Source organism: Diadema antillarum, unplaced genomic scaffold, assembly GCF_040938485.1.
Source record: "Diadema antillarum isolate AM-2024a unplaced genomic scaffold, OU_Dant_1.0 seq00000688_RagTag, whole genome shotgun sequence".
Classification (NCBI taxonomy): Eukaryota; Metazoa; Echinodermata; class Echinoidea; order Diadematoida; family Diadematidae; genus Diadema; species Diadema antillarum.
In genome coordinates, this window is record NW_027271593.1 from 1652838 (window position 1) to 1675255 (window position 22418).

The 22418-nt window shown below is 36.4% G+C and overlaps 1 protein-coding gene across 1 annotated transcript; it reads left to right on the top strand.

Annotated features, from left to right (window-relative positions):
• The first annotated feature begins 415 nt into the window (after positions 1–415).
• On the top strand, positions 416–21872 carry LOC139737285 (uncharacterized). The gene is made up of 10 exons (XM_071647960.1): positions 416–448; positions 2468–2680; positions 3475–3608; positions 4978–5244; positions 6854–7080; positions 8171–8606; positions 9743–10049; positions 12585–12798; positions 19565–19732; positions 21397–21872. Exons 1-10 carry the CDS (start codon positions 416–418, stop codon positions 21870–21872), a joined length of 2475 nt encoding a protein of 824 aa, XP_071504061.1.
• Positions 21873–22418: the final 546 nt, after the last annotated feature.

Below are 22418 nucleotides of genomic sequence, written 5' to 3' on the forward strand. Positions count from 1 at the left end.
AGTGTATGTGTGCGTGCGCGCCTGCGCTGCATGCATGCGCATGGTAAGTACCTGTACGTGCGAGTGGGTGACGTGCTACATCATCCCCGCTCGCGTGTTTTTTTTAGACGGCACAGATTGGGGCATGGCGCGTGTTAAACCTATGGGACACGTTTTTTCTTCCTCTGAATAGTGCCTGCGTGGTGAGACTAGTCATGATTGCACTACTAGTAGTCATGAGTCAACTTTCGACCAATGCAATACCGTATGCGCGCTTACCGTATGTACTGTCTATGGTATAATACCATAGCAGCGCAGCGCGCAACGCCAGCGCAGCGCATAATAGCGCCCCAGCGCAGATGTTGATATTCGCGGCAAAGTAAAGGCTAACACGGTATGATTGTACCTGTCTAGCGTCTTTTAATGTGTCAACAATATGTGTTTAGACACCATTCCTGCTCAGTTAAGGGTAAGTTTTATTAGCAGAATAGTGTCGTATTTCTTCTTTTTTTGGGTATAGTTTTCGACTGATTTCATTTTGCACGGTGATTTTTTAAATAATTTTCCATAATGATAAGTAAATGCATTGTCATTTAGAGTAGTGCAGTAGAGATCCGCACAACACAATGGGCATGATGCCATGTCCATGACAATGGATGTATGACTATATCAAAGTCTAGACTCTAACAAACGTGACAAGCAGTCCGCCGTATGCCAGTGAAGTGGCTTTTAAACCTAGTCTACCTAACTTTTTCTAAAGTTAATGGGTAAATGCTTAATAATTAGTAAAACTGTAAAATTATTAAAGTTAGGCCCTGGGTGTCTGATTTGACATGTGACTTGTAGAAGACCTAGCCTAGGGCAAGGCTATGTAGTATGTGTGTACAAAAATGACTGAGTTGGGAGCAAAGTCTGAGCCCCTTCTGAGCGGCAGAGTTTTTGGCTGGATGTGAATTCAACGCAATTCTGTGGGGTGATCTTAAAGTTTAAACTTAAAGGACAAGTTCACCTTCATAAACATAAGGATTGAGAAAATGCAACAATATTAGTAGAACACATCAGTGAAAGTTTGAGGAAAATTGGACAATCGATGCAAAAGTTATGAATTTTTTAAATTTTTGTGTTGGAACCGCTGGATGAGGAGACTACTACAGCTTGTGAGTCATATGCGTACAACAGTATAAAGAAAATATAAAAGAAAATTCAACATATTTTCACTTTTTTCGGATAATAAAAGAGCAATTGACTTGCCTCTTTCTAAAGGCAGGGGGAATAATATTACCCATAACATTTATCGGTAACGAGTCAGGGGAATGTGTACTTTTTTCAAAAGATGGAATTTTGTGAAATTCTCTTTATATTTTCCTTATATTGTTGTACGCATGTGACATCTAAGTTATTCATACACTGCAGTAGTCTTCTCATCCAGCGGGTACTGCAAAAAAACTTCAAAAATTCATAACTTTTGAACGGATTGTCTGATTTTCCTCAAACTTTCAATGATGTGTTCTACTAATATTGCTACATTCTCTCAATCCTTATGTTTATGAAGGTGAACTTGTCCTTTAATAAGATTTCACATGAATGAAGTTTGGTATGTTTTGGTAGGTAAAATGTATCTTTTAATACTGGTCTTTAATAGTAGGATAAATAACAAGTTACATAGCCTTAACTGTGCTTTAGGTACCATATGAATAACAAGATCAATCAGTTTAAAACTTTAATTCTAACGTTTAATAGGTGACTAACCAAGTTAGGTCTAGATCTAGAGTCTAGATCTATTTCTAAAGCTAAAAACACTCCATAGTGGTTATTGCACATCTTGTGTGGAGATTTGTAGGCCTATGACAAATTGACATGTCACTGCTTAAAAGGGACCCGAGTTTTTTACCATAGGAATATATACAGATTGCACATCTTGTGTGGAGATTTGTAGGCCTATGACAAATTGACATGGCACTGCTTAAAAGGGACCCGAGATTTTTACCATTTTATACAGAGCTCCTTCTAGTGGTCATTCATTGTTTACTCAAATCTGTCGTTAACAGTAACTTTCGGTGTGTTTGAGTTAATTTCCTGGTGTGTGGAGTGAGAATCCTCCAGTTTTCAAAAGATTGATAAACTTTTCCCTTAAAACCAAAACTAAGTTTGGGCTTTAAAGTTAAAGGGATGAAATGAAAGGAAAATAAGGGATTTTAGCTAGAGTAGAAATGATAGAAACAAAATCCATCCCTGAAATATTTTCAAATTTGAGTGAATGAAGCATCCCTCTTCATTTTACTTGAACCCTATCTTTCTTTTTCGGGGGGGGGGGGGAGGATTTTATTTATTCTTACATTAAAAAATTTGAATATTCTCAAAGCAAATTCTGGAACATTAAAATAGAAGTGATCGATGTGAATCAGTTTGCATGTTCATTTGTCAAGTTACAATTATTTGATTGCAAAAGCCCCTTTCTGAAAGTTTCTCCCATTGTTTGTTTGCACAGGCAATATTGCCAGTTGACCCGGTAGCGCCGCCGGTACATGTCTGTTCCTTCAGTGCCAATGACAATGCTTCAAACTTTTCAGCCACATTTCGCCTGAAGTCAAGAACACCTGACAGCTGGCAGCAGTGGCTGGTTACTTTCCAAGAAAAGACAAAAGTAACATGGAGGGTAAAGACAACCATGCCATCACATGGAAGATCTGTAATTTTCAAGGTAGGACCACCCACCAATCATACTAATTTTCAATTTCTTCCATTCTTTAATTGAACAGAGAGGAATGGAGCAACAGCAAGCCAACGTCAATCCAGTCTCCTTCATTTCAATTAATATGCAAAGCAAGATTTGAGAAAAAAAAGGTGTTAGATCATATTGATAAAAACTGCCAAAAGTATGCACCAAATTTCATTCTATAATTACAAATATCAACATGAAATAAGGCTCTCCCCCTAACATTTTATAAATTTATATTGATAACTAGTACATTGTATATTAATACGTATCCTCATTCTTTTGATGCTATGAATGAACACCTCTGAATAAGAACGGAATGAATGACACTTGATGGCAAAAATAGAGTGCAGATCACATGAGAATGGGTGGCAGCATTTAAAGACCTACATGTAGCTAAAACTGAAGGACTTAATTATAGCAAACCAGAACTAAGAAAAAATTAAGTACATGTCGTAAATTGAACTGTTTTGCACAAAATGCACAGGATGTTTGTGGTTCTAAATATTACTAATGCATAGTATGTCAAATAGTTATTACAAATATAAATAGCTATTGTAAATCATTGTGTTTGTTATTGACAAAACCTAATGTAATTTTTACCATTGTAACAAACTTTCTATACCAGTACTTGTATTGTTGACAGTAAGTATGATTTTGTGCGACCCTGAATTATATTCCTGTGACATATGCAAAGTATGCTCTTTTTTATTCAGTCATTTTTAATTGAAATTGCATAAGATTCATTTCTTTTTCTTTTTCTTATTTTGACTCTCAAGAAACAATACAGATGCCAACATGGACAGCAGAGGACAAAACGGTATACCAAGTTACATCCTAAAAACACTGACTGTACATCTACCATGACAGTGACCATCAGAAAGACAGAGTTTTCCAGGAAAAGACAGAGTAGGTAGGTAAAACTCTAGCATTGCATAGTCATCACATATGGTCAAGATAGTAGATACAATGTTCAATACATGACTCATTAATGTCATTCTGTTCTATCTAATGAGCCAGAGGCAGTCGGGTGTCTTGACTTTAAAGGATAAGTATAAGCCAGTTCCAAGTAAATTTTCAAACAAAGAGCAAGAACAGACAAGAACACTGAAAATTTGATGAAACTTGAATAAAAGATAAGGAAATAAAGGAAAAGTATATATATATATATATATATATATATATATATATATATATATATATATTGAAGTTGTTCACAAGGTACCCAAGGGCCCTAGGGGTAGGGTAGAATAGTCAAGTTTTAAAATGTGTGTAGATGACAATTACTTGGTAGTGAATATAGAAGAAAAAATGACATATGCTTTTCTATACATAAACTAGACATTGAGAAGAGTGTAAGAGTTATTGTATTTTGTTGTGTTTTATCAAGGAAGCTGCAGGGGTTAATCACAATAAGCTAAGGCTTGAAATTCCATAAAAATGCAATGAAAATGGAAATGAGTGTTGCTGCCGTGGCATCACAGTTGTTCACTGAATTTATACAAATGTTGACCCACAGATTTAAGATCCATATATGTTTGACGTATCACAAAATTCAAGAAAATTCTTAAGTGTCATTTTCATGTACAAAGTCAATGGAAAATTATGAGGCAAGGACATCAACTCAGTCATTTGCATATTCATAGGCACTGTTCAAGATTTTTTTTTTTTTGTTGTGATAGAGACTTCAACAATTTATAACCTCTTTGTGTGTGTTTTCTTTTTTTTTTGGGGGGGGGGGGGGTTGGAAGGGTCTGATTTCCATCAAATGTTCACAGTTCTTTTCAATTAAAATAATTTCTTGCTCAAACTTGCAAGTTCTCTAAGTTTGCCTTCTGGGTTATGTGACCAATATTTTACTTATTTATCTAATTTAAGCACTACATTTAGTGAATGCATGAGCATGTGCAGATCCAGAATTTTGTAAAAGAGGGGCCAGATCACCTGAATCCAAAATTCACAACACTTGCCAACCCTTGCTAACCCTGGAAATAACTTGTCAAGTGTTGACAAGTGAATAGACTATTTGACCATAGCCTATTCAGGGGTCGCACTTAACTTTTTTTTTTAACTAGCCAGGCGGACTACTTAGAATCAATTTTGACACTGAAGCAATATTTTGGCTAGCCAGACGGACTAGTTACTTCAGAATTTTATGATTTTTAGCTAGTCCAACATGATTTTGGGTGGCCAATGGCCAGCGGACCATCGCCAATTACGAACCCTGCTATTGTATTCACTGCGCAAATGATTACTTTTTTTTTTTTTTGTTCTGCATACAGGAGCTCAGACACCCACATGCCGGAGTGGCCAACTGAAGTGAGTATCACTTGGACTCACAATCATGCGTCAAGCATCCCTGCCTCACTCAAGTACAGGGATGTTGGAGAGGAGGCAGTGAAGAAGCTGCAAGAACTGTTTGAACAGGGGCATTCTCCTCAAACCGCCCTCACAATACTTCATAGTGATATGCAAGTCGATGACCCTGAGGGCTACATCACAAAGTCTGCGGATAGAGCTGTGTGCCCCGACCTCCAATTTTGTTATAGGTAAACAATTCTTATCATTGCCCTTATGATCACCAGTATCACAATCATCATCATGCATTGACCCTAAAAATGCCAGATTTGTATCAATGTTTCAACAACGGAGTACCAAATTCACATACACATGCAGTCATGCATGCAATTGTTGTAATGCCTATTGAATTGTGAGAACTGGATTTTATGCATGATTGATTCTATATTGTTTAGTGTGTCCCTGTGTCACTTATGTTTTCTCGTCAACTTGTCTTCTTATTAGTGGACAAAGATTCAAGGAAGTAAATTCTGCTTCCAAATAAATCTGGCAACCAATTAAAAAGCAATTTAATAGCACATAAAAGCCCCAGAGGAGTTTGGTATTCTTGAAGTTTTATCAATCTTTCGAAAATCAAAGCACTTTCACTCCAGATACCGGGAAATAAAATCAAACATTTCTAAAGTTAATGTTAATGAATTGTGAGAACTGGGTTTTATGCATGAGTGATTCTATTGTTTAGTGTGTCCCTATGTCACTTATGTTTTCTCGTCAACTTGTCTTCTTATCAGTGGACAAAGATTCAAATCAGAGGACTTGTAGGAAATGAAATGAATAATACGATTGAATGCAATATAATTTCATGTGAAATGAACCAATACAAAACATTAATATAGTAAAATGGCTTAAAATATTCATCCGGTTTGCCTGACATGACTCTAACTTTTACAAAGTTCCAGCATAGATCATTTACGATATGTATATCCACTGTTTTATGACTAGTTCTTTTTTTTTCATTTTTCATTTCGTTTATTTTCCACAAATATATATATAGCACGAACTTAATATTGCAATATAACAAATGGAAAAAAGCAGATGCAGTTGCATTGTACAAAAGAATTATTACAAACAATATTAACGATAATGCATATTAAGTATAACAAGTTTAAGATGTGGAAGGAGCCTATTTAAAAGGAATGCTTGTCAATTATAGGCCCCTGTAAAGAAATAAAATTGTGTACTAAATACTGCATAATTCGCATAATAACATAATGGGTAATTAAAGTAGCCAAGAACATAACAAAATGAAATAAATAAAGAAAACAAAAAGAAGCTAGCTCGGCATATAAACAGAAATAGGTAATAAATTATCATCTTTGTAATACTCAATTTCAAGATTCAGTTTTCAGTTTTCAAGTTTGCCTCAAAGGATACACAGAAAATTATCATAAATATGTTGAATTAATAGTGTCGGAATCACATGTCTGTACTATATTTTTGAGAGAATAAAAATACCCTTGAAGTACAAAATACAATACGAAATACACACATGCCAGGGTAGAAGAAACAAACAAGAGCAACTATATACCAATAAACCTTATGGCAATAACATTAAGCGGAGAAAAGAATCATTCAGTTCATGCTTGTTTTAAAAATTGAATGAACTGAATTAAATCAAATCACTTTTAGTGTAAAGGATTTTATGACACTTGTAGTGAAGTTGATAGGTCTTCAGAAACTGTCTGGCACACAAGTTATATTGGAATGCTTCATGATGATCTTCCCTTATTGGTTTTGTGTGAAATTTGGAATAATTAATGATATATGAGTTTGCACATTGTGATTATTTCTACACTGCAGACTGTACTACCATATCTTTAACAAAAATTATGGAGCAGGGGATGGACAAGGGATGATTGATGCCATTGAAGATAGAGTCATCACCCCATACAACACAGAGGTGGGAATGAAGTGTGCAGCCATGGCCAAAGAGGATGACCACATCATCATAGCCATTTGCACACCAATGATGAGGAGGGTGCATACGACAAGGCAGAGTGGAGAGATGGTGTTCATAGATTCCACAGGTACTGCAGGCCTACTGAAATCTGTATAATGATATGCTTACAAATTAGAAGTAAATGGAAAAGGCACAGTATAAAATACTCGGAAGATATATAACTTTTTAGGAGGCACTCATATTCATGACTCTAGACACCTTGTAACAGCTAGAAGATGGTTTTGTTCAAAGTTTTTTATTTTAATATACTACATAAGTTTAGTAGAAAGATACATCTTATGGTCGTGCTCTAATGTCACACTACTATCACATTGTGCAGCAAGCACCATTCGATTGTAATGGCATAGAAGTCTCTATTCATATGCATCCACTTTGATTATATATTATATAATTTTTTACGTGTTTCATGGATGTTGAAGATGTCAATGGGCCATCAAAGAGGACTTGGTAGGAATTGGAGAGTCTATATCATGTGATATGTAAACACAACACGGGTAGCGTCCGGGCTTCATTGCCAGCTAGTATATGTGATTCCATGTATATATATTTATAAATGTGCATCACTGTAAATTAGGCACTCACTGCAAATGCCACCTTTTTGGATATGGTTGATCAGCACATCACATACAAACAAATCTTTATGTTAGAATAGAATCTTAATTACCAGTCAAAAGTGTGTCTTATTATGCTTGTGAAAAATTGATACCTCTTGCGAGATCGGATGCTTTCAATTATTACAATCACCATTTAATGATATAGCCCCAGTATAGTTTTGGTGTTATTGAATAAGTTAATTTTTATCAATCATGTGAAAAGTGGAGCATTCTCACTTAAGGTAACAGAAAATAAAATCAACACATTTAAAATTACTGTTAATGAAAAATATTAAGCCTTTAATGAGCAACCACTAGAGGGAGCTCTGAACACATTCCTTTGGTAAAATCTTGGGGGCAGGCATCCCGATATATTACATTTTTTTGGTAAGCAATCCCCAAAGTAGATTGTTTTGGAGAAACAATTCACAGGGCTTTTAGAGCTCATAAAGCTCTATAAACAAAACCAGTTAAGCATAAATTTTATTATTTTTCATGGATTACCAAACCATACTTTGGAAACTACCTACAGGTGGTTTAATTATTACAAAACTCATTTTGCAGGTAATGTTGATCGACACGGTAGTCGAGTATTTCTACTCCTAACACACAACAGTGCCGGTGGTGTACCTCTGGGCGTTATGATTACATCATCTGAGCAGCAGAGTGTGATAGAGAAGGGTTTGCAGCTCCTCTCTGAGGTGATGCCGCCTGATTGCTTCAACGGCCGCGGAGCAGCTGGGCCAAACGTCTTCATGAGCGACGACAGCACAGCGGAGCGGACGGCACTTGGGAATGTCTACCCCTCCTCCACCCTGCTACTGTGCACATTTCATGTGCTCCAGGCTGCATGGCGCTGGCTGTGGGACAGTAAACATGGCATTCCTAAATCTGCCAGACAACCCCTCTTCCAGAACATCAAGCGCATCATGTATGCATCAACCCCTGGAGAAGCTGCCACAGTATTCTCAAATGCTGCTGAAGACCCTCTCACATTAAGGTATGCCTGTTTGATACTGGCTCAATACTGTAAAAAAATGATAGAAAGATCAGAATAAACAGAGTAGTCTTACAGAAGAGCAAGCGGGATTGGTAATTTTAAAATTTTAAAAAGGCGGAAATGCTCGGATGATATTTGAATGAAACCAGATAGGGTGCATAACACGCCATCAATCATGCATGAAATGATATGAATTGATTGGATTTAGAATTGTTTTGAGTAAACAGGTCAAATGTCACAGGTCTGTTTTCATATAATTTCAGCAAATTAATGTAGTGACAAAATGTGACCCTCTCAATTAGATTTCAAACAAATTCAGGTTTAATGTTTACTACGATGCAATAAAAACTAACTATAAAGACTGACGTCCATCATGTGTTAACTATAACCACGTCAGATTGATTAAATTCATGCATGAAGTGAAATTTGCAACCAAAGCTGTGCAAACGCAAACTGTTGCAAATCAAAGTACTTGAAATTGGCATGGCAGTGCCCATTTATCTTCAAAGGTCTTCTTACTCTTTATATTGTTTGCAGCTGTTACAATGCATGCATGTAATCATGATGAACGTTGACTAACTTGACGAAACTATTTATGTATTGTTATGTGGAAACATGCGATTTACCAGTCACAAATTCTCCACTTTTCAGATGATCCGACTTTAACATACTTATGTGAATTAGCGCCGCTTGCCTATTTCATTCTTATAGCTATAGCACATCTAGCTTGTGTGTTAAGCCGTACACTGCCTTCATTATTCTGTACTACGTTCAGCTAGTGCATGCATCTGTACTGGTATGCCAGTATGAACTGCGTAACATACACACATATGTATTAATTGTAACCACACCCTGTTAGATCTAATGTGAACATGGAGACAGCTACTGCCTGCTAGGTCTCCTGCTAAATCCAACAAAATCTGTAATAGCCTTTACCTCAATCAGCATGTGGGATACTGATTAATTGTGAACCCATTGCTACCAATCACGCAGTGTGAAACACACCACATACGCCTTGAAAATTAAGGAAAAGTGAATGAAATTCCAGTAATGGAACGTTGAGAAACATACAGACATATGCATCAGTGAATTTTTTGTAAGTTTTCTCCTTCAACTTCTAATTTCATTGTCTGTAGATTTCCCAAGTACCTTGACTACCTGAATGCACTGTATGAGAGGCGAGCCCTGTGGGGACTGTCATTCAGATCATCATTTCTTGTCCGTGGAAACAACACCAATAATTATGTCGAAGCTGCGATGAGGGTGCTGAAAGACAGCATTCTCCACAGAACAAAAGCCTTCAACATCCCTCAGCTTGTGCACTTCATCTTGTCTCGCCTTGAACCACACTACCAGAGACGGCTTATTGCTGTTGCAAACCAAAGACCCATGACCTCTCCTCGAATGAGGCCTACAAGCTGCAAAAAGGAAGATATCTCGAAGGTACATCTTAAAGCTATTATACTTTGCCACCATAGCATATAGCAATAGCATTGATTCTTCACCTGCCCTTTGAGTGGTTCATTGATCCAAGTTTAATGATAAAATCTATTTTCAGTCAGCCAAACGAACATAATTGCTGATCCGGAAAACTTAATGAAAATTGAATGTATCTATTGTGTTATTATATGAATGTATCTACTGTATACATATATATAATAGATAGATATAGATATATAAACACAACAAAAAAGTAAGTCCCCCTTTATTCAAAGTAACACAACTTTTTGAATAGGGGGTTTCCAGCAATGCAATTTGGCAGTAATGTTCCTGAAATAATGGGCTCGCTTGTGTGTAAAAATCCATTGAGTTATGCATGAGTGAGCACACATCAAAGAAGCAAATGTCACTTTTCAAAAGTCACAAGTGCTCTGTTTTAGGGAGAAGATTTAGCAAAAAATTGGCAAATTCAGTTTCAAATGCATGTTTCAAGTGCTATTTTTGTTATGTTTTAAATGATCAGACACTATCCCATGGATCTGGATATTTTTAACAGTCATTTTAAAAAAAATCATTTTTGAAGGAAATTTGCAATTTGCAGCGTTTTCACAAATATTGATCTTAGCCAGAAAAGGGGGGTGGAACACAGTGATTTACACCTTTAATTTATGCCCGTTCAACCATAAAAACTGCTGGGATATGTGGATGGGGTCTAAAGATTGGCATTACATCAAAAACTCTCTTTGAATGTACACGAGAAACAAAATTCATGAAATTCTTTGTAGAAGAGCTTACAAAAAGACCCTTGTGACTTTTGAAAAGTGACATTTTTCCCTTTTATGAGTGTGCACTCAGACATGACATACTGCAGTATTGGAACATATTGATTTTCATACACAAGGTAGCTAGATACATGTTGAAAAATGTTCCTGCCAAAGTTTGTTACTGGACACCCCTCCTTTAAAAAGTTATGCTCCTTTTTAAAAGGGGGGACTTACTTTCTTTGTTTATATGTAAAGGGTGGCCCAATAAAAAAGGATCAGTGGATTTTCAGGACCTCGCCTTAACTTTCAGTTATTAATTTTTACCTCTGTAGAAAGAACCTCTGTTTTCATAGTAAAATAACACATAATCATCCTTTTCGGTTGAGAACATTTGATGTTATGACTGATTTGATTTGGACTGTCATTTTCAAGAACTGCCTAATTCAGAAGTTCGGGGCATGATTAATGAATCAATATTAATAATTGATTTTTAGGACAATGCTGATCATTGTGTATATTTTTCATTTTGCGGATAGAACAACGTCTTGTCACTATAATAACACTAAATTCTCCAAATTTGGTTGGAGTGATTTCCTAAGAAATTTCATTTTGGGGGTTTGCACTCATTACTCATTATCATCCCTATTAATTGACCAATTCGGGTTCGTTGAGGGCAGCAGACAGCGCCACTGGGAGCAGCCATTACCTCATTTTGCGGTGTCCCAGCCGACCCCCCCCCCCCCATCCTCTCCCCCACCCCACGGGCAACATGTTTATCGCGCACTTGTAACAAAGGTTCGCGCAATAAGCAAGCATTCGCGCACTCAGTACGAGATGCTTATTGGCTAAAGCAACCATGCATCAGTTTTTCATTCCGTGCGCGGAAGGCGGTGGGGGAGGCGTGGGGGAAAGGGGAGGGGGGGGGGGTCGGCTGAGACACCGCGTAATGAAAATAATAAAGCGCACATTTCTACCTAAAAAAAGATACTCAAGGCGCTATAGAACAGAGTACAAAGTAATGGCGCTGCCCATGCCAAAAATACACATAGCGCGTCACAGAATCGGTCAATGGGAACTAAAAAATCGGTCAAATCTCGAAAGTGACAATTCAAAATTAACAACTCACAAAAATAAACTCCAAAACCAAATTTGATGATCTTTGTGTTTGGGATATGTTGTAAAGTTTTTGAAATACAGTCAACCTAGCACGCCTAAATTCAATCTGTTGGGAGTTTGGACTAGAGAATTATAGCTTCGACTTATAATCTTCAACATATATTAATGAGGAGTAAAAAGTTAAAAATAAAAGAATATGAAATGAAGAGGACTTGATAAGACCTTCGTGATTATTCGACTTGTGCGAGTTTGAATTAGGCACGGTTTACTGTATGATCGATATTCATTTGAAATGGGGCAGTTGCTCAAGTTGCATATTATGATACATGGATCAGGTGTACCCTGTTTAAGTCAGACTAGTTTTAATGCATGTAGTTATATTACATTCAAAACCAGTAAGCAAGGAGCCATGGTGTAACTTGATGCATTGTCCTTGAATTCTATCAGTATTTATTTTCATGAAACTTGACTTTTTAGCTCCAAGGTTGTTGTGAGAGGTGTCAATCTTTTCATTATAAATGATTTCAGCTTGATTACTTGGTAAACTCACTTCAGAGTACGTAGATAATGGACACAATCTAAAGTAGTTGCGTGATTGTACTTTCAAGTACCAATTCCATGTTACAATGATTGGATACATTTCTTAATCTCACTTCAGACTGGAGAAATGACATATGAAGTGAGAAGTAGTGATGGCTCCAGTACCTACCTTGTGGATATGAGTCTTGGTGTGTGCTCCTGCAATGCTGGCCTATCTGGAGATGCATGCAAACACCAAGCTGCCATTCACTTCCATCTCAAGGTTGCAAGCGATAACTTCCTACCCAGTACACCGGAGGAGCGAGCCACCATGCTGAACATAGCAACTGGAAGTGAGTATTTCTTTATGTTTAATTCATAGTACTCTTGAAATGTAACCGCTCTCCCCATACTCATTGAAGACGATTAGATTTAGCTACATGTTCTACGTGTATTTTCCATACAACAACCCAAGATACATCAGGAATAGTGATCATCAGGTTCAGTACATTTCGGGGTTTTTTTAGCTCACCTGAGTCAATAAGGCTCTAAAAAGCTATTGCCATCCATTTTTGCCTGTCATCGGTAATGTGTTGTTTGTTGTTTGTCTTCCATCGTCCATATTCATCTTCTTTTCCAGAGTGTGTGGTCAGACGATAGCAAAACTTTTTCACACTGCTGTAACAAGTGAAGTCCATTCCCATCATTATTTTCCCATTTTCTCATCATTACATCATTATTCTATTATTTGGTTCTACATATCGTGGACTCATTTAAAAAAAAAAAAACTATTTATTTTTTATACTTCACACTATAACTTTTACCAAAGGAAATCTGTAATCTTATAACTCTTGCATGTTGTAATAAGTTTTTTTTTATATCCAAGTGATGTTTTAGTTGGTACTCAACATATAACATTCTTGAAGTAATGACAGCTGAGAGATACATGACAAAGAATAAGTTTTGTTCAGCTTTTTAATTATACATGCACATTTTTCTCTTGTGGTATGTTGTCTGTGTGGGTTTACAATGGAAAGGAATGTTAAAAACTGACATAACCTTAAGGTTGCTAACGAGATGCTGAGTGGTAAGTGCATATACACAATCTGAAATTATTGAAATCTAGGCCTATGCTGTATCGACAAAAACACAAGAACAGCATGAAACATGAAAAATGACAATGCCATGGCGAAGCATTTAGTTTAAAAAAAAAGTAAAGCTCAATAATACCGCTGAGTGATTCCCATTTCTGGTTATATGCACATTAATCCTTGTTTCTTTGCAATATAACACTCTTCACGATATGATTTTGTTAACATAGCCTTAAAAAAGGACAAACAGAGAATAGTGTTGTTACATCTGCTTGCATAAATACACCTTTTTCCTATAAGTAAAGTATGGTTTACCAATATTTTGTTTATATCATTCTCTATGATTCCAGTTAATACCGTCTTCACATTAAGGAATGACAAATCTATAATCGAGAGAAAAGATGTTATATCCCTCGAAAGTGTTTGTGACACCTTGCAGTTCCACATAATGTGTTCAATCGTTTCATTCTCAATGCATCGAAATGAACATAAAGGGGAATACACTAACTTCATTTTAAACAACTTATAATTTTATGGTAATATGTTATTAAGTATCTTAAACTGAAATTCTCTACTTCTTGCATCTATTGACACTCGCACTATGAGTTTACGTGCTTTATATATATCCTGCTCTGTCATATCAAAATTAGACTGCATTGTAAGAGCACTAACAGACGTTTCATATTCAAATTCTACTAATACATCATAAAAATGTCTGCTCTTTAATCGGGCGCGCAGACGTAAGCGTTCCGGAAGGACGACAATGTCTTTGAGGACTTGTTGAAATTCTGTGCTAACTGATAGAACCTGAATTTCTGTATTCTTTTTAACAGCTGACCAAATACCTTGTAACCTCTGATAATCATTACTATCAATACCAAATTCTACTTGTAAGATACGAAAATCTTTAAGATGTCCTTCAGGGGATATAATTTGGTGAAGCAGACATATACCCTTGCACAACATTCTTTTGTAAAAAATCATCTTTTTGTCAATCTTGATATCGGCATTGTTCCAAATTATCTGTGATCTGAAAGCTTGATTTTCCATTGGTATGGATATCGACAGCCATTTCTGCAAAAGAGAGGAGTAAAATCTGGGTATATTTGGAGAGAAATTGCTCATTTCATAATTGCAATTGAAAATACAAATTCCACCATATTCATCTAATTAATTTATCTAATTACTTGAAACCATACTTGTGGATTTTCAGGTTTCATCCTATTTATCCAGGTCAACTGTTGTGCATCGATAAAAGATTGTACATCTAACATCTTCAGACCGCCCTTGATCAATTCTTGTATCATCACACTACGTTTGATTCGATCTGGGCCATTCCACAAAAAGTCATAAAACATTCTTTCAATCTCCTTTACTATTTTCTTAGGAATGATAATGGAGGCAAAAAAGTGAATAAATTTTTGAAATTCCGAAAGTTTTAAGCATAAGTATTTTTCCGAACAGCGTAAGTTTCCTAATTTTTCATAAATTCAACAATTTTCTCAATCCAGACATCAATTCGACCATTTTATCATTTTTAAATCGCTCTGCGTTATAGCGAACATAAGTTCCCAAGGTTTTAATCGTGTCAACAATACGAACTTCATATTTTAACACATTTTAAATCTCTTCTTTTTCGATCGATCTTGATTGCTTAACGATCAAAATCTCTGTCTTTTCTTGTTTACATTTCAAACTGGAGCATTTACAGAATTGATCAAGAATTTTGAATAAACTCTTGATAGATGAGGCATCGCAACGAAACGAACAGAAATCATCGGCATAAAGTGACAACTTGAACTCTTTGTCGTTAATTGTGATGCCGGCTAGATCCTGTGAAGAGCGCAAACGAATTGCTAGTGTCTCTAATACAATGATAAACAGATATAAGGACAAGGGATCACCTTGTCTGACACCACGTGTTATCTGGAAATAGCCAGTTGATGTTCCATTGTTAACCCTATATCTGTCACGTACGCCGTAGCCAGACTGCTCAGACATTTTGCAGTGCACAGACACAAGATTGTTGATGGCCATTTCTGATTATTATTATTGACATTAATGTGTCATGTTATACATCATTTGAAAGCTTATGGTCTAAACTTTCATTTTCCATACTAATCTGAGTGAGGGCGCACTTCAATTTTAAGTAGGACGCCCTCTTATGTTACATAATTATCAATGCAGACTTATTTCTACATGTTACCACCTCATTTTTCCACACATGAGCTTGCATCACAAAAAGGTCTCATAGATGTTGTAGAGAATTTATTCAGCTTTGAGATGGTATGATTTTTTCATCAATAGCATCAGTACTTTTCATTTTATGAGCAAAAGTCTGTGGCAATTACAACCTAGATTTCACACATTTTGTGTAATTTCTGATTTTGTGAGTGATGTTGGCCTGAAAGTAGACAAAGCGTGTTTGTATCTTGTCAAGCTGAAAATATAAAATGAATTGTGCTTTTTTCTTTCAAATTTATATCAATCTTGTCCTATGATATTGCCATAATGATAAGCTAATCAGGATAAAAAATGTTATTGAAAATATCGACGTTGGAGTGTCCATGCATTCCAGTTGATCATCATATGCTAGTCTACGACTTCCTGCACTGTCCTTATTGAAACAGAATTAACTATCACAGCAGTCATTTTCTTTATGATAAACCTGCATTGAACTGAAGTTTCGCATAGTGACGGTTTCATCATGTAATAATAATAAACAGTCAAACATACCCCAACATCAAGACTGTACAGTTTCAGGCCGCCAGCAGGAAGCTACTGTAACCCTATTGCTCCTTACACCTGCCCCGCTGGCCCCGGCTAACTAGAGACCCATTGCACTGCTGTTAGTGCTGAGTAAACAGTTGCAACTGCTGCACCGAATGTGCAGTGTTCATCTATTCTTCAGATCATTTATGAGGCCGATATTACTGAAACTATACCCCTTCACAGAATTCAGAGATGTTGAAATCCCAAATCTGAATGTTTTCACTTCATGTTTTACTATTTTGACTTAGATGAAATAGATGAAAATTGACCCACGTGTACGATCTTTTCACCGCTCGCAGTGATCTCTATTACAGTCCCACATATACAGATTGGTGTAAGTTCTCCACACATGGCAAAACTGTACACAATACATTGCAGTCTGAATGCAAATGAACATGGGCGGGGCCACCACAATTTCTTGGACTTTGAGAAAGCTTTCCTGATTGGTTAAAGGTGGGGAAGCTTTTTTTAGGCTGGAAATTGTTTCCTTACACTGTCAGCCAATCACAAATGAGTTTATAGAGTGGTAGTGTCTAGCCTTTGAAGTAATCTGTCAATCAAAATAGGGCCGATAATATCGGCCGAAGCATTTCTATTGCAGTTTTTGGGCCGATTTAATCGGCCCGTGACAGAGATAGGGTTAAGTACACATCCTTCGATATTTGAATATAAAGTTTTTGTCCATCTAATAAAAGAGGGACCAAATCCAAAAGCTTCTAATGCATGGTACATAAACTCATGATCGATAGAATCGAATGCCTTGTGAAAGTCAATCGATACAATAAAACTATCTATTTCCCCAATTCGCAAAAAATGAAACATATCATGCACATTACGTATGGCCTCGCAGATTTCCCTTCCTTTGCTGAATGCGGGCTGATCTGGGTGGATTATTTCATCTAACACTCGTTTAACTCTCATAGCCAGTGCCTTAGAACATATTTTTGCGTCTACATTTAGAAGTGAAATTGGACGGTAATTTTGTAAATCTCTTCTATCTTTTTTCGCTTTTAGTATCAGCGTAATAACTCTTTGCTTCTGACTAATCGACAGTTCCATATTCTCATAAGAGTAATTTAAAGAAGTTAAAAAAGGTTCTGAAATGATATCCCAAAACTGAAGTTAAAATTCCTTTGTGAGACCATCATTACCTGGAGACTTTCCAGAGGGCATTAAATACAAAGCTTTGTAACACTCTTCTCGAGTAAGTTTACCTTCACAGGACAACATAGATTGCTTAGATAAACAAATACCACGAGTGTTTAAAAATTCATGAGGATTTTTATCATTCGTTTGTACTGTCTGTTTTGAATATAAACATTCATAAAAAGATTTAATTTGTGAAAGTATCTCTGTCTCACTCTCTATACACTTATTACCAACCTTTAATCTTTTAATAATGGACCTATTCTTACGTTGCTTCTCCAATGATAAAAAAAATATTTATTACTCTTTTCTCCATATTCTATCAAATTTGCTTTAGACCGTATAATCAAACCTTCAGTAATCTTAGTATAATATTCTTCTAATAATTGTTTGGCCTGTTCATATTCTTCCATCTTTTTTCTGTCTATTTGCTTCCATCTGTTCTATGTCTTGTATTTTCTTTTCTAATCTATTACGTTTCTTTCTATCTATTGAGCTTTCTCCTTGCTGTACTTTTGTGCAAATCGTCTTACCTTAAATTTCAAATATTCCCACAATGAATTGGGATTGAACATATTGGCTTCTATCCTCCACTCTTGAAAATTAACTTTCAGCTCGTGACAGAATGCACTGTCTGTACAAAGAGACGAATTGAACTTCCAGTAACCTTTACCGGATCTTTGTTCTTTGATTTCTAATTGTAAAAAGATTGCAGAGTGATCCGTGGAGACGGATGGTACTATATCAACTTTAGACACCATATCCTGATGCTCAAATGGGATGAACCAATAATCAAGTCTGCTCTGGCTAGTGAAATCTCGTTTTCTCCAAGTGTACTGTTTAGCCTTTGGGTTGTAAAATCGCCATATATCACATAACTCAAACTGATTTAAAAAAGAAATCAATTCTTGTCTACTATTTCCTCCAACCGATCGGTAATGAACTTCTTTACCCATTTGATCGAGACTTGCATTCAACGACACATTAAAATCACCGCCAGTGATCAGAATTGAGCCATTTGTATATTCCATATTACTCAAGGTATTACTAATCTCAGCCCACAATTGTTTTTGTTCTTTAACAATATTTGGTGCATATATATTGACAAAGGTGAAAATTTTATCATACATTTTGATACACAGTACAATATATCTCCCTTGTGAATCGTAGATCGTTTGTATCGACTCAAAATCCAACCCATCTGTAATGAAGGTTAATACTCCTCTGGCTAGTTTACTTCCATGACAAAAGTAAAGTGTACCTTTCATATGGCATTTCCAAAATAACTCCACTTCTTTGGTACTATGCGTCTGTTGTAGAAATACGACATCAAGATTTCTATCCTGTAAATATTTAAACACCTTCTTGCGTTTAAAGTATTCTCTGAGGCCGCATACATTAAGCGATAGAAACGATAGATTTATATTTGGGGTTTTTTCCATATTCATAGCAACGACATAATATCTAAGTTACAGAGAATATCCTTTCCTGTTTTAATATGACATACAAATTGAATTTCATTCGGTTTCATAACCACTCCTACTACGTATCTGCTGATATAGAACAATATGTACCTTTCTGTTGTAATAAGTATATATCGCTGATTCTGCATATTCTACATGTCTTGCCTTAGCTATAAACATAATTACAGATTCAAAAGATGTAGTTCATAAAAAAAAAATCAATTCTTTATTTTTTTATTTCTAAAATGTTTGCAAAGATTCTTTTGTGATCATGTGATGCAATGCTTGAGACAACCACTAACAAATATACAAAACAAAAAGAAAACAGTAATCACAATAAACATCACTGAAATTTAACACCCGCATGACTTTAATTACAGTTTTCTGCACATGTGGACAAACAAAAAATTACTTGCAAATAACTGCATGTATACTCCTGTGAAAATATAATGAGACAAGCTTCAAATTATTTCCTGGCAGAACTTTCAAGATAACATTTCTGTGATACCTCATTTCTATCACATCATCACTGTGCGTTCTCCAGTAAATGCGATAAGGCAAATCTGCACACATGGGTATGTCTGCTAGTGAAATATAACAAGAACCATTTATTTGTATCTTTAAAGTCAATGCTACTGCCTTCCCAGCTGATTGGCTTGCACCACTCCAAGGCCAACAGGACAGTCCAGATGATGGTACGGCCTCTGATGTGACCATTGGAGAAAGACAAGAGATAGACCCCTTCCTTGAGGAAACCACTGACCAGCCCACAGAATGCTGGGATGAACTGCTCGAAGAACCAATCTCAACACATGGTTATTTGTTTTTTTGTTGCTATCAATTAAATAGTAAATTGTCAAATATTTAAAGATAATAAGCTAATGTCGAAGGTAAGAATTAATGACAGAGCTTTAATAACAGGTAATGTGATGTAAAGGGAGAGATGTAAGAAATGAGGTGGGGAGTTATTGCGATTGCAATTTGTCCGTCCTTTGTCCGTCGTCTGTCGTGCGTCGTGCGTAAACTTTTACCATTTTCATCTTCTTCTCTAAAACCGATGAAAATTGCAAAGGCTTGTTCGATTTGTGTTATAGGTATTTATTAGTACTAGTATTATTTTGTATATTTTTATTACCTCCACCAAGGGAGGAGGTTATGTTTTCGTTACCGTTGGTTTGTTCGTTCGTTCGTTCGTTTGTCTGTGCGCAAAATAACTCAAAAAGTAGATAACGGATTGGGATGAAACTTGCAGGAAAGGTTGAGAATGACAGAAGTAACAAACGATTAACTTTTGGTAGTGATCCGAGAATTTGGGGGGAATTTATGAAGGATTTGTGATATTTCTGCAGGTAGGGTCGATGAACTTGGAGTTCAGGCTGCGCGTATTTGAGGTTTGCATGCGCGCACTAAAGTGAGTGCTCTAGTTTCTGCTAGGGTGAGGCGCGCTGTGTAACTGAGGGTCTATGACATAACAATGGCTTCTATATTTGGAAATCAGGAGACTTTCAGCACACTTTTATAAACACTTTCAGCATGCTATAGTATAAGTACGTATGGGTGGAAGTCACTGATAATATGGAAGAACAAGATCAATGATGGAAATGAGCTGCATGCTTGGCGGAGGTCTGCGCTCTCAGAGTGCTTCTCTAGTTACTATTATTATTGTCATTTTATTATGATTATTTCATTATTGTTATAAATACAGTTCAGAGTTCATATCTAGATTTGCAATATGGGCTGAAGGGGAATATGTTTGTTATTGCTATGGGTATATTTCTGGGAAACTGATTGGGACTGAATGGAAGCATCTCATTTAAGTATTCATTTATTCCTGTATTTCTTCTTGATTTATTTTATTTTTCTTGGAGGAAGAGGAAGTTATATGATACATTCAATTATTTATTCTGTACACACTAACTACCTCTCGATAAATGACCCTAGACAATACTCTTACTCTCCCTCTCATGTAAGCAACATATTGGTCCACTTCCAGACAAATCACCTCTAAAAATTATACCCCTATATTGATATTGCTGAAGAACATCTTTTGAAAAATCAATTAGGTGCATTTGTTCCTTTAGATCTTATCTTTACTTCTGAAATTTCCAGCTGGAAAATAATGATTATCTAGAAAACAATTGTACATAAAATCGCTAAACTGTTCATGTATAAATATTGTTTTATAAAGAACCAGTAATTTTTCTCTTTTCCATAGCTTGCAGATTATTTTTGCTTGTTCTCTCAAATTCATTTCATATCTTCATAAGGCACAAACTGGATGATGATAAACATGGGATTATTTTGGGGGGGTTTATTAAAAGGTGGTGATTGTGATCATGACATCAAGGATGGACATTTTCAAAAAAAAATGAAAATGAATTATTATGAAAGTAAGTGATGATATAAAACTAGTTATTTTTTGATTTCTTGTGTTTCTCCAAAAAATCCGATTATCATATTTTTTTTTTTTAACCCCCAGATGCTGACACGTCGCAAGAATGTGCAAATCTGGCCATGATGTTTGATACGCTAAAGAGCAAGCTGCAACATGACCCGGAAACCTTCAAAGAGCCAGTGAATGCAATGTTTCGTACATTCCAACAGATGACAGATAGCAACATCATATCAGCTATGTTCATGTTTGGAAAATATGGTGCAACTAACTTGGCTCCACGCAAGTTCATTGGTGCACCACTTAAGTCACATGGCCCAAGTATTGGTGTACAACCAACTGCAGTAGCGCGGCGAAAAGCTGCAATGGGGGGGAGGAGACATCTGACATCTGGCCGCCCTACTAAACGTGCAGCTGTGGCAGAGCATGGCTACTCAAGGACAAGGACGGAGCGTGTTCTGGGAGTTCATGCAACCAAGAGATCCCGAGTTGCTGCTCCTCACTCTTTGAGTCATGCTACAAGCATGAATGTGGCTTTAGGAAAAACTCATAGTGCACAATAAGTGTTTGAAATGCAATATAATTCAAGTGGGGCTCATGAGGAACTCTGAAATCTTGGCAAAACCAGGATATGCCATTCCATGGATGGGAAAATTTACAAAATCAAAAGCTTTTAACCAAATTTGATGATCTAGGTGTCATCATCTCTATGATGGAAACGATGTAGATGTTCTATCCAGCCAGGTAAAAAAGATTTAATAATTTTCTTTGTAGCTTAGTCCTAAAAAACTGTATCAAATATTCCCGAGGGAGGGGGTATCTTCCATTTAAGTACAGCATCCTCGCACTTGACCCTCTGAAAAGTACCCTAAACGAGGATTAAGATTTTGTAAATTTGATACCCTACTTTTTAATGGCTCCGCCCTCGAAGGAGGCATTATGTTTTCGCGTTGTCCGTCCGTCCGTCCGTCCATCCGAATATCTTGTTACCGCGATATCTAAAGATCCCCTGGATGGATTTACATCATACTTGCCCCACTGGTACCCCAAGATGACTTGATGAACTGATTAGATTTTGGGCCAAATTCGCTCAGGATCAAAGGTCAATG